Consider the following 13,186-nt stretch of genomic DNA (forward strand, 5'->3'; position numbering starts at 1 on the left):
TCAGGTTCAGGCTGAGAAAACTAGGGCTGTTTAAGGTTACACAGCATATTGAGGTCAGATCCAGATCCAGAAACTATTCATTTTTGGTCTTTTCGTGATCAAAGAAAAACACTTGTCTCCGAAGGGCAACACCTTTTCTAGGGAATGGAAACAAGGTGCAGCAACGTCCCAATCTTGCAAGAATGCGGCAACTCCTTGCGCCCAGAACACCTCGAGCGCAGGCGCAGCTCCCGCTCGGGCGCTCTCTGGCGCGTGACAGCCGTGCGTTCCACCCTACCCCCAACGCCTCTTAGTGCGCACGCGCGCAGTCTGTACTCTCGCCCTGCCCTCCTCCCCTCAACGCGCACGTGCGCGTTCGCGCCGCTCACACTTCGGCTGAGGGCGCGCGCCCTGGAAAATTCCACACCCAAGCTAGCTCCACCCTTTGCGCCCTTTCTTCAGCCCCCGGCTCTTAACTCCTAGTCCCCATCCCAGCGGCCTTTGCGGGAACAAAATGGCAGCCCCCACGCTGCGGGGTTGGTGTTGTTTAACCAGAGCTTTAGGATGGTGGTCTCGGCAGGTGGGTGGGGACTGGATGAGTAGGACTCCTGGGGCCGGATGAGGACCACAGAGTAGAGGGGGTACTCGCTTTGCACTTGTCGTTGGTGGGCTTGGGCGATACCAGTCACACCTAGCTACGAAAGAGTTTGAGGTAGACGCGACCCAACGACTAAGCTAAGTGGCGGGGTGGGGCGAGCCCGGGTTAGGCCACGAAGACGGGCAAGTTCTCGGAGAGGAACTTTCTCCAGTTCTGCGTCTGTTTGGCGGGGGGGGGGGGGGGGGGTATTAAAGGGTAAAGAAGTAATGATTTGGAAGTTGGGCTCGCTACCCTCTTGGTTCTTATGAATACCTTACGTTGAACAGTAGCTGGGAAGGAGGGAGTCTCCTGTTGTCAGTCTGACTGAACAAACCTCACGGTCATAGAGAAAAGAGATCTGGCCTTTAAAGAGGTTACTGATCATTTGGGAGCCAGAATGACAGAACAAAGTTTACAGTTAGCCTCCCAGTGGAATGAGCAGTATGTTATCTGAGTAAATATAAAGGAGATGCCAAGAACAGGACTTTTCTTAGGCTTTAATAATAGCATTCCTCTCATTTCAGTGTTGGGTTGATGTTTAAGTTTCCTATGGGATCGAAGGTTCTTTGAGAACAGAAGTCTTGCTTTAATCAACCCTGCATCCCTGGGACTTGGCATAGTCGTGTGCTAGGGGAAAGCCTTTAGTAAATGTTGAATGCTAGTAAAGGTTGCTTACAGGCTTCTGATTAAGACACCCATAAGTGGTCCCTGCCCTGGTATGTGGCTTTATAATTGTTTCTAAGTCATTCTTTGAATATGTCCTTTCTATCTTTGTTTAGAGTTTGTTCAAGATAGCTTTCTTTCCAGGTTACCTTTATCCTAACCTTTTCCTGTCTTGCAGCCAGTCCTGGTGACTCAGTCCACAGTTGTAGTTCCAGTGAGAACTAAAAAACGTTTCACACCACCTACTTATGAACCCAAATACAAATCAGAAAAGGAGTTTATAGAACATGCCCGGAAAGCGGGACTGGTCATTCCTCCAGAACGTTTGGAGCGTCCTCTGCACCTGGCCTGTACAGGTGAGGCCTGGTCTTTCTGAGACCCTGACCAAATCTCCTGTCAGAGATATTCTGGAAAGTGGAATGATTTGGACTGTGATTCATTGTATTTAACTGACTACAAAATCAGTTCGGCCCTGATAATGATTTACTTTATGTACACCATATTTCATGAGGTCATCTTTGATCTTGTTTTCACACTGTTCCTAGAAGTCAAGGGTGAAATTGCTCTATTTTGTACAAGAAGGAATTGAGGCTCTGAGAGAAAACTTAAATTATCTTATTTTTTTTCTTTTAATTTTGGGTTTTTTTTTTAATGTTTTTAAATGTTTTTATTTATTTTTGAGAGACAGAGACAGACAGAGCGTGAGTTGGGAAGGGGCAGAGAGAGAGGGAGACAAAGAATCGGAAGCAGGCTCCGAGCTGTCAGCACAGAGCCCAACGTGGGGCTCAAACCCATGAACTGTGAGATGATGACCTAAGCTGAAGTTGCATGCTTAACCCACTGAGCCACTCAGGTGCCCCAGTTTGTTTATTTTGAAAGAGAGAGCGAGAGCGTGCACAAGAGGGGAGGAGCAGAGGGAGAGAGAGAATCCCAAGCAGGCTCCTCGCAGTCAGTGTGGAGCCTTATGTGGGACTTGAACCCACAAACTGAGATCATGACCTGAGCCGAAACCAAGAGTTAGAGGCTTAAATGACTGAGCCACCCCGGTGCCTCTTACTCTGTTTTTTCTAATGTAACATAGTTCCCTCTACACGGAAGTCTACTTTATGTCCATGATACTTCTCAATTTTATATGACCTCAAGATGACTTTTTAAGCTTTTGATGCCTTATTTTCTTCTTTCATTACAGCTGGTATCTTTGACGCCTATGTTCCTCCAGAGGGTGATGCTCGTTTGTCCTCTCTCTCGAAGGAAGGACTGGCACAGAGAAGTGAGCGGTTGAAGAAGAAGGTGACCTCCCAATTGTCGTAGGTGTCGGAGACAACTGGGAATTGATATTAGCATACAAATTTCTTGTTGCTGCTTTATTCCAGAGAGGCCATTGTAGGTTAACTGGGTTGGACATAACTCCCTTGATGACTTGACAGTGTACTTTTTTCTGTAATAGAATTTAGTTAATGTTGAAGAATACGGGTATTTTGATTTCTTAGCATCTCAACCTTTATTGGTATTTTTTGTCACATCAGTTAGGGAGTGACTTAGAAGCTTGTAGAACACTTTTTTGATCACATATTTTAAATTTTAAAGTAATAATAAAAGCATCTTTCTTTGAGAAGTACCTTAGAGTTGGAACTACAGAGAGTAAAAAGTCAAAAAGGGTCAAGAAGACAGACCTGGCCTATGGAGGTAGCTAGGTCTTAACTATGGAGCAGAAGCCAAAACCTTCTTAGTCTTTCTTTTAATTGAAAGGATGGAAACATTTATATTTGTCACTCCAGAGTTCTTTAGGGTCATTTATAAATTTCTGTGCACAGGCTTATCGAGTCATTGTTAATACTTCATGTGGCCATAATTTACTTCTCTAAATTCAGATCTTATCACACCACCTTTCTGTTAAAACTCTTTTATGTTTCCTTATTACCTGTAATAAAATCCAGACTTCTTCAGTGGTATTCAAGGCTTTTTGTAAATCTGGTTCTTGCTTAACCTTTCTACTGTCATCGTACTCCATTTTTCTCATCCTAAACTTCACCGTTTCCAAACTAATTGCCGGTTCCTTGACGGTACTGTGCTATGACTCTGTGTTTTTGCACATTCTTTCCTTTACCTGAAAAGTGCCTTTTTCCTCCTTTACTTGATAACTCCAACTCATTTCTCAAAAATGAGTAGAGCATCGTGTCTGCTTTTAGTCTTTCCCGGACTCTTTTTGGAGCTGCCTTTACTGTAACTGTAACTGCACACTTCTAGTAATTGTACTGCGATGGTTTCCTCTCATGTATTTCTCTCTGGGACTGTGCTCTCTTTTGTGGTAAGGTCCATGATGATGATGGACAAAACACGTGCGATTTTATCATTGAGTTATCATTTAAGGGAGGAAAACAGCCATTAAATACTGATTACACACAGTTAAATAATTATAGGTGTGGTGAAGTAGGGGTGTTATAGGATCATATGACAGGGAAAGATAACTTGGTTTAGGAGCTCAGGGAAAGCTTCCCGCGGGAAATGACATTTAAAGGTGGCGCCTAAAGAATTGCTTGCAGTTAGCTGGGTAGAGGGGTGTGGTGAGGAAGAGCATCCTAGGGAGACACAACAGCACAAGCAAGGCTCTCAGGTGAAAACAGTGTGAAGTGGGTGTTGGATTTTGTCAAATGCTTATTCTGTGTCTTTTGAGATGATCATGTGATATTTGCTTCTTTAGTCTGTTGACATACTGTGTTACGCTAATGCATGTTTTAATGTTAAGCCAACCTTGCATTCCAGGGATAAATTTCAGTTGGTTATGGTCTCTCATCCTTTAGTATGTTCAACACTTTGATTAGATCAGAATTCTCTGTTTACATTATTATAACTATGAGAATATTGTTGACCGCCGAGTCATGCAGTACATTATCATGACTTTTCCTGCCTAATATTTCTTTTCTGGAGTTAAGTGTGAGTGTTTTTTTGTTTTCTGTTTGTTTTTCCTCATTTGCTTACACAACCTCGCATTGTGCAAATTTCTTCTCAATACGTTGAAAACATTAAGTATTTTATCAGTTTCATCTTCAAGAAGAAATCCCTCCAGGAGTTTTCTAACCTGCTTTCAGTCTGGACTGGTTGCTTTATTATTATTATTATTATTATTAAATGTTTTCATTTTATTTTGGGGAGAGAGTGAGGGGGTGGGGGACAAAGGATGGATCCAAAGTGGCCCCTGTGCTGACAGCAGAGACCCTGATGCAGGACTTCCAACTCATGAACTGTGAGATCATGACCTGAGCCTAAGTCTGATGCTCAACCAACTAAGCCACTGGTTGCTCCTGGACCAGTTGCTCTGTAGGCCCACTGTACATCTTGGGATCTACTTTTCTCATCATCTTGATAACTCCTTTTGTCTTGCCCTTGTGTTGTGTTCCCTGTTTCCTGGATCTTATGTCTGTCTTTCATAGTTTATTCTGTTATGTTGGTGGAGCACATTCCCCATCAGCTTCCTGAGAAAGAGGGCATGGTAAATAAATGAGATCTTTCAAGTCTAAGAAAAACTCTTTTAATTTTTTTTTTAATGTTTGTTTATTTTTGAGAGAGAGAGAGACAAATGTGAGCAGGGGAGTAGCAGAGAGAGAGGGAGACACAGAATCTGAATCAGGTTCCAGGCTCGGAGCTATCAGCACAGAGCCCAATGTGGGGTTTGAACCCATGAACCGTGAGATCATGACCTGAGCCGAAATCAGATGCTTAACCGACTGAGCCACCCAGGTGCCCTAGGAAAAGCTCTTTTGCTTACTCTCCTATTTCATTTATAATTTGCCCAGGTAAAGAATTCTGAGCTCAATAATTTCCTCAGTTAAAAGCACTGCTTCATTGTCTTTCTAATTTCTAATGTTGATGTTATTCTGATTCTTGAGTCTGTGTGAAACCTGTGTTTTCTTCATTAGTGTTTATAGGATGTTTTCTTTGATGCCAGAATTCTGAAATTTCACTTTGAGAAGACTTGGTCTTTCTTTAGCATGATTAAGTGTGAGTTAGAAGGTTGAATTTATAGGACTTGGCACATTCAGAATTTTTGAATAAGTGAACAGACATTAATGGAGGTTAACGTAAGCTTTGAGTTATGGATATTGTATGAAGTCTTTAGAGATGATTCTTGGGGTGCCTGGCTGGCTCAGTTGGTAGAGCATGCAGTTTTTGATCTCAGGGTCGTGAGTTCAAGCCCCAGTTGGGCATAGAGCTTACTTAAAAAAAAAAAAATAGGCAGCTGGGTGGCTCAGTTGGTTAAGCATCCAACTCTTGATTTCAGCTCAGGTCATGATCTCACGACTCATAAGATCAAGGCCCACATCAGGCTCTGCACTGAAAGCATGGAGCCTGCTTGGGATTCTCTCTCTCTGCCCCTCCCACTCTTGCTCACTCTCTCTTTCCCTCAAAATAAATAAATAAGCATTAAAGGAAAAGAAAGAAAGAATTCTTGTACTTAATTTTACAGAGTCCGGAAGATAAGAGAACATGATCCTAATTTCAAAATAAAGGACTTCCCTGAAAAAGCTAAGGATATTTTTATTGAAGCTCACCTTTGTCTAAACAAGTAAGTGAACTCGTATTTTATGCCTGTTATGTTTTTAGCAGTTATTCTAGGCACAGATTTTTTTTTTCCTTTGGTTAAGAGTTCTAGAGTGACCCGGGTACCTGAGTGACTCAGTCAGCTGATTTCGGCCCAGGTCATGATCTCATGGTCAAGGGATCAAGCTCCACATTGGACTCTGTGCTGAGCGTGGCGCCTGTTTAAGATTCTCTCTCCCTTTGTCCCTCTCTCCTGCTCGTGTATGTGTGCTCTCTCTAAAAAAAAATATATAGATTGATTGATTTAAGAGTTCTAGAGTGACCTAGATAGGTCTAGGTGTGTGTTTGAGCCAGCCAGTTTTTAACGTTAATTTCTTATCTTAGGAATTCTTATACAGGTATCATAAATTCTGTCTTCATATCTGAGCATAATGTGGGCTTATGACTTTATTAGCTGCTCCCCCCGCCCCCATACACATACCCAGCCAGCCCTAGACAGAGAGAAGCTTTATCTCTCAGTTGGTGAACTATTTTTGTAGTCTCCCTTTGCTGCAGGTGCAGGATTCTTAAGGGTCCTAGCTTCGTGCAGGGATCTCAGTTCCAACTTCCTGTTCTTTGAGGGTTCAAGGATTTAGGAAGAGTCTGTTCCTAGCCATCAGATCCTGTTTCTTTCTTTTTTATTTTTTTTTTTTATTTTTTTTTTTAACGTTTATTTACTTTTGAGACAGAGAGAGACAGAGCATGAATGAGGGAGGGTCAGAGAGAGAGAGGGAGACACAGAATCTGAAACAGGCTCCAGGCTCTGAGCTGTCAGCACAGAACCCGATGCAGGGCTCGAAGTCACGAACCGTGAGATCATGACCTGAGCCGAAGTCAGATGCTTAACCGACTGAGCCACCCAGGCGCCCCTGTTTCTTTTTTTAAGTTTTTTTTTTTAAAGTTTATCTTATTTTGAGAGAGAGTGAGAATGAGTGGGTGAGGGGCAGAGAAAAAGAGAGAGAGAATCCTAAGCAGGCTCTGCACTCTGCACTCATGAACTGTGAGATAATGACCTGAGCAGAAACCAAGAGTCAGATGCTTAACTGACTGAGCCACCCAGGTGCCCATCAGATCCTATTTCTAGATCCTTTTAATCATCCCATATGCTGTCATGGTGTCAAGTTATATTCCTTCCATTCTGGTTTTAGTTCTCTTTCCTTTTGGCATCTAGTGACTTACCTTTCTTGTGAAGTAGGCTGGAGAGTTTAAAAATGTATGTATGTTTGTGTGTATTCTATTCTGTCCCAACATTTCTAGATGTTTATAGTGGGAGAGTTTTATATGAGCTCAATCCATTGTGTTGTTCGAAACAGATGTCTTCCTCTTATTTTTCAGTGTAAGTTTTATCGTAAATGGTAAGTGAACTCTTAGACAAGGGAATTTATTTCCACTGAAGATTTTTAGGTCAGGATAGTGAGGAGAAAGAGTTCATTGAGAGGTGCCTGGCCTGGTGGTCATGGTAGCTGTCACCACAACTCAGGTTAGTCCAGTCTAGTTTAGTCTAGTCTAGAGCTACAGTGGGGGAAAAGACTTGAAATCTTTTCTTTTGTTAGGAGTAGAGGTGGAGGCAAAGCACATGGATAAAACTAATCCCACTCTAGCATTAGGGACAAGATTTTTTAAAAAAAATTGTTTTTTAATGTTTATTTTTGAGACAGAGACAGAGCATGAGTGGGGGAAGGGCATAGAGAGAGGGAGCCACAGAATCCAAAGCAGGCTCCAGGCTCTAGGCTGTCAGCACAGACCCTGACATGGGGCTCAAACCCACAAACCATGAGATCAAGACCTGAAGTTGGACACTCCACCAACCGAGCCACCCAGGTGCCCCAGGGACAAGATTTTTTAAAGGAACAAAGACTTAAACTTCCCAGGAGGTATTAAACTGTGGGGAAAAGTCATGAATGTGGATCTGAAAGACATTAATCCTTGCATGACCTTAGGTTTACTTGAAGCCTGTCTGTTAGGAACCTCCTAAAATTCTGTATGTACAGAAGCTGGGGTTTGCTGTCTGTTTTCTTACTATTGCTGCCTACTGCATAGAATCAGCATAACAAGTCACTGTGGTTGCAGCAAAGGTGGTAGGGGAGTGGAAGGAAAGGACCAGAAAAGACCGATGCTTATCTTTTGGTTAGGTTCACAGATAAGAGTGTAAGAGATGGGGTATCTGATTGGCTTAGTCGGAGGAGCATGTGACTCTTGATCTCAGGGTTGTGAGTTTGAGCCCCACATTGGGTGTAGACATTAATTTTTTTTATAAAAAACATTTTTAACGTTTTATGTTTGTATTTGAGAGAGAGAGAGAGAGCGCACATGTGTGTGGGGGAAGGGGCAGAGAGAGTTGAAGACAGAATCTGAAGCAGGCTTCAGGCTCTGAGCCATCAGTACAGAGCCCCATGAGGGTCTCAAACTCATGAACGGTGAAATCATGACCTGAGCTAAAGTTGGACGCTTAACTGACTGAGCCACCCAGGTGCCCCTAATTTGTTTAAATGTTTATTTATTTTTGAGAGCGAGAGAGAGAGAGAGAGAGAGAGAGAATGCATGCGAGTGGGGGGAGGAGCAGAGAGAGAGAGATACAGAATCAGAAGCAGGCTCCAGGCTCCGAGCTGTCAGCATAGAGCCCAATGCAGGGCTTGAACTCACAAACTGCAAGATCATGACCTGAGCCGAAGTCGGACGCTTAACCGACTGAGCCACCCAGGTACCCCGAGATTACTTTAAAAAAGGAAAAAAAAAAAAAAAAAAAAGAATAGTGAAACTTGCAAGGCCAGTCCATTTGGTATTGATGATGTGTTTGAGGTAAGAGAAGATGAGAGGAGCTTTTGATTTTTTTTTATGATGGATCTGTGAGGGTCTCTTGCCCATCTTAAGGATGTATAGTAATTTCTGAGAAATTTGTTTCTGCTCCTGAGATTCAAACATAACTTCAACCTGCAATTAGATCTCAGGGTATTCTATTTTTTTTATTTTTTTTTTTTAATGTTTATTTTTGAGAGAGAGAGACGGAGCATGAGCAGGGGAGGGGCAGAGAGAGAGGGAGACAGAATCTGAAGCAGGCTCCAGGCTCTGAGTTGTCAGCACAGAGCCTGATGCGGGGCTTGAACTCACGAACTGCAAGATCATGACCTGAGCTGAAGTCAGACAGTTAACCAACTTGAGCCACCCAGGCACCCCCCAGGGTTGGTTTTTTTTTTTTTTTTTTTTAATCATGTTCATCTTTGTGTGCCCAGGTAACTTAGCATGTTACGTGGCTTACAGTATGTATGCAGAGAATGTTTGTAAAAAGGAATTATTTTCCATTTTGAGGGCTATTTTCAGCTTTCGTACAGTGTCATAAAGCAAGAGCTAATGATCTGTATCTCTTTCTTTTTTAGCTCAGACCATGACCGGCTTCATACCTTGGTAACTGAAAACTGTTTCCCGGTAGGTTCTCAACCTCTTTAGAACTGTGGGAGTTCTGAATGGATAGATTCTAGACATTACCTCTGGGTTCCTAAGAAGGGCCGATTTTGAAAGTACAGGAAGTTTAAGGCAAATGCTGAGGTTCCATTGTTTTTTGACTGAATGGTACTGACTTGACATGGACTTTGGTAAGGGCCAGGCAGATGAGGTAGGAGGCAGTCCCTCAGCAAGCAGTACTGAAACCTCAGGGTATGGATGCTCAGGTCAGGGCGTGGACCACGTTAGGCAGCCCTACACACGCCTGCAGTGTAATAAAGGATTTAGCATTTACGAGGCTTACATTTTGTGTTAGCCAGGGTGCTAAGATACTTTGGGAGACTTCCCAATATCGGGACTTTGTGGTTCAAGAATAAGAACAATAAGAACTTCAGTTTCTATCAACTTAGCCTCATCTTCCTGTGGTCAAGTATAACTAATCTGGTCTTAGCAGTTTAGCCTTTATTCCCTATAAAATTCTATTCTTCACTGATACAAGGCAAGGGGCAGAATAAAACAACATATATGCAGTCAACAGAAACATGTACAAGAACTAGCAGATTATAAAAGCGTAAGGGAGGGGCCCCTGGAGTTGGTAGAGCATGTGACTCTGGATCTCAGGGTCGTGAGTTCGAGCCCCATGTTGGGTATAGAGATTACGTAGAAATAAAATCTTTGGGGGGGCGCCTGTGTGGCTCAGTGGGTTGAGTGGCCTACTTTGGCTCAGGTCATGATCTCATGGCTTGTGAGTTTGATCCCCGCATCAGGCTCACTGCTATCAGCATGGAGCCCATTTTGGATCCTCTGTCCCTCTCTCTCTTTCTGCCCTTCCCCGACTCGTGCTCTCTCTCAAAACAAAATAAATGAGTAAAATAAAATCTTGGGGCGCTTTGGTGGCTCAGTCATTTGAGCATCCGACTCTTGATTTTGTCTCACCCATGATCCTAGGGTTATGGGATTGAGCCCTGAGTTGGGCCCTGCGCTGAGTGTGGACCCTGCTTGAGATTCTCTGGTTCTCTCTCTCTCTCCCTCTTCACCTTTCCCCAGCTCACACTCTCTCTCTAAAAAAAAAAGTTTTTTTAAGGAAAAAAATTTTAAGTGTAAGGGAGGGGTAATGGAGTATTTTAACTGGCAGTTTGGAGTATGTTTTTCATTGATTTGGAGAAGGTTCCTTGAGGAGGTAGGTGGGTCTTGATTTGTTGATTTAGATGAAAAGAGTGGTTTCGAGGTGGACTTGAGCAGTAAATTAATCAAAACTTGGAACGGTGGGGCGTCTGGGTGGCTCAGTCGGTTAGGCGTCTGACTCTTGATTTCAGCTCAGGTCATGATCTCACGGTCGTGGGATTGAACCCGGAGTTGGGCTCTGTGCTGAGTGTGGAGCCTGTGTGGGCCCCTCTCTCTCCTCTCTCTCTCTGCCCCCCCCCAAATAAATAAATATTTTTAAAAAAAACTTGGAAAGGTGAGAAAAAATAGGCACAAGAAAGCATTTGGTGGGAAATGTTAGGTGATGCCTGTAGTCTCTCTGGAAGTGAGAACAGGTGTGGAATTCCAGAAGCACCAGCTTTCCTAAAGGAAAGTAAAACCCCAGTTGAATTTTTTCTCCTCTGCCCTCAGGACATGGTCTGGGACATCAAATATAAGACCGTCCGTTGGAGCTTCGTAGAATCTTTAGAACCGCCTCAGGTGGTTCAGGTTCGCTGTTCAAGTCTGATGAACCAGGGCAACATATATGGCCAGGTCACCGTCCGCATGCACACCCGGCAGGTAGAGGCACCGGTCTGCTTTCCTCCCAGCTTTTCTTCATTCTCAGGTTGGGTATCTACCTCTGGAGTCCTGGGTACAGCTTCCCAGGACTGTGGGCTCTAAGGAAAGGTTCACCATGGTCTTCCTTGCTCTGTCAGGGTGCCCTTCCCACTGTAGATGTTAGCTCTGCTAAGACAGGTGTGAGGATACTCTCCCCCACCCTTCTTGATCCTCCCTCTCCCACCTTCCTATACCCTTTCCCCGGTCAAAAACCCTCCAAGAGTAAACTGTCAGCAGTTGATCACTTAGTCTGAACTCAGAATTCCGAGGTAATTTTTTCTACCCATTAAAATTTTTTGTTATGGTTGTTTCAGAATGGTTGTGTGGCATAGAAAAGGAAAAAAAAAAAAAAGCAAACCAACTGAGTACTAATAGGCCAGATTTGCTTTCATCCTTGCAGACTCTGGCCATCTATGACCGGTTTGGCCGGTTGATGTATGGACAGGAAGGTGTGCCCAGGGATGTCCTGGAGTATGTTGTGTTTGAAAAGCATCTGGTAAATCCCTATGGGAGCTGGAGAATGCATGGCAAGGTCATCCCCCCATGGGCACCCCCTAAGCAGCCCATCCTTAAGGTAAGTCGTGATTTGAGAGTGCTGTGCAATCTTAAGCCACCCCTCTTGGGCTCCTCCTAGTGGAGAGAGGGGGTGATGCAGCACCAGGGAAGGGGAATCCTCCATAGAGGAGGTGGGGGTGAATCTCTCCTGGGTAAGTCATGGGCCTGGAAGGTAGATAACTCAGCTTCCTGCTCTTTCAGACGGTGATGATCCCTGGGCCCCAGCTGAAACCTGGAGAAGACTATGAGGAGCCACAAGGAGAGGCCCATAAGCTTCAGCAACCCTGATGGCAAAAATGACTCTTGGGGTGAAACATGGCTGATGAGATGGCCAGAAGCTATGGAGTCTGGGAACTGTGAAGTCAGTCATCTTTTCATCATGCTGTGGAAAGATCTACCTTTGTCCTCTCCTGTCCTGCTTGGGTGTTTTCAGCTGTCTCCTTGGCAACCACGGCTGATGGCTGGGCCCAGGTGGGTGGCTGATATGCACAGCCACGAACCCACTTCTCCCTTTTTAAACTGTGTTTCTAGCTGCTGAGTCTCAACGAAAGTATGTTTGGATACCTGTTTTTCCTGCAGCAGAGACTGGCAGAATTTTCTTTTTAATTACAAGGCAGGGATCAGAGTTTGAAATAAAACACTGTCAGGGTGTTGGACAAACTGTGGCGGGTTCTGTACCTCTCCCAGGGTTTACGCTGGAAGTAGACCAGCTTTCAGATGGCACAAATGGAAGGTAGGCTGAACTGAGCGATGTGACTTCCGGGAGATCCAGGTTTGGGACACATAATTAGCGTTCATTGAAGAGGGTCTTTTCTCATATACTGACTCACGTAGTCATCATTGGTACTTCGTAGAAGAATGTAAATCCAAAGAAATCATTTATCTTTCAGCCTTTCGATCATGTTCTTAATTATTGGCTGTATCCTGGTGCGATCCCAGGAAGCATGGTAGGAGGCAGGGGCCATGGAGGAGTTGATCCATTTGAGAATTCCCTCTGTAAGACTTCCCTGATTTCTAGCACCCCTTGGAGATGGTGACCATGCTTTTCAGCCCCCATCGGTAAAGCGAACGTACTAGAATATGAACCTGTTGAGAGTGAAGCAGTCCGGCTCCTGCTTGTTCCTGGGCTCTAGCTGGGCTGTCCGGAGGAGGTTGTGGGGCTTCACCTGCTTGTGTGTCTGGGTCATCTGAGGTACGACCAGGGAAACCACTGTACCAGCAACAAGCTTGGCTTTTACTATTTATCAGCCCAGTGGGGGCCCCCCTTAAAAAATAGGACCTTAATTCTCATACTTTGTATTTTTCAAGCCTAGAATTTTTTTTTAACAAGTCTGTCCCTTAGGGTCAGGATTAATCTGTTCTGATCTTATCCTGAGAGCAGAATCCAAAGAAACCAGAATCAGTTTCTAGTAACTGATGTAACTCCTCTACATCTAGTAACTGATGTAACCTAACTCCTCAGTCTGTCTACAACTACCGTCTCGGCAAGGCAGACAACAGACCAGTCCTCACTGGGGAAAGCTGATCTTTTTA

The 13,186-nt window shown here is 44.1% G+C and overlaps 1 protein-coding gene across 2 annotated transcripts; it reads left to right on the forward strand.

The window, feature by feature from the left end:
- The first annotated feature begins 392 nt into the window (after positions 1 to 392).
- MRPL45 (mitochondrial ribosomal protein L45) lies at positions 393 to 12,542 on the forward strand. Of its 2 annotated transcripts, XM_060646255.2 has the most exons (8): positions 399 to 559; positions 1,458 to 1,635; positions 2,469 to 2,586; positions 5,745 to 5,843; positions 9,232 to 9,280; positions 10,910 to 11,059; positions 11,499 to 11,672; positions 11,855 to 12,542. In XM_060646255.2, exons 1-8 carry the CDS (start codon positions 494 to 496, stop codon positions 11,939 to 11,941), a joined length of 921 nt encoding a protein of 306 aa, XP_060502238.1. In that variant the 5' UTR covers positions 399 to 493; the 3' UTR covers positions 11,942 to 12,542. The 2 variants fall into 2 exon arrangements, with proteins under 2 accessions (XP_060502239.1, XP_060502238.1); XM_060646256.2 differs by lacking the exon at positions 5,745 to 5,843 and having other exon boundaries at positions 393 to 559.
- Positions 12,543 to 13,186: the final 644 nt, after the last annotated feature.

This window comes from Panthera onca, chromosome E1, assembly GCF_046562875.1.
Source record: "Panthera onca isolate mPanOnc1 chromosome E1, mPanOnc1 haplotype 2, whole genome shotgun sequence".
In the NCBI taxonomy this organism is placed as follows: domain Eukaryota; kingdom Metazoa; phylum Chordata; class Mammalia; order Carnivora; family Felidae; genus Panthera; species Panthera onca.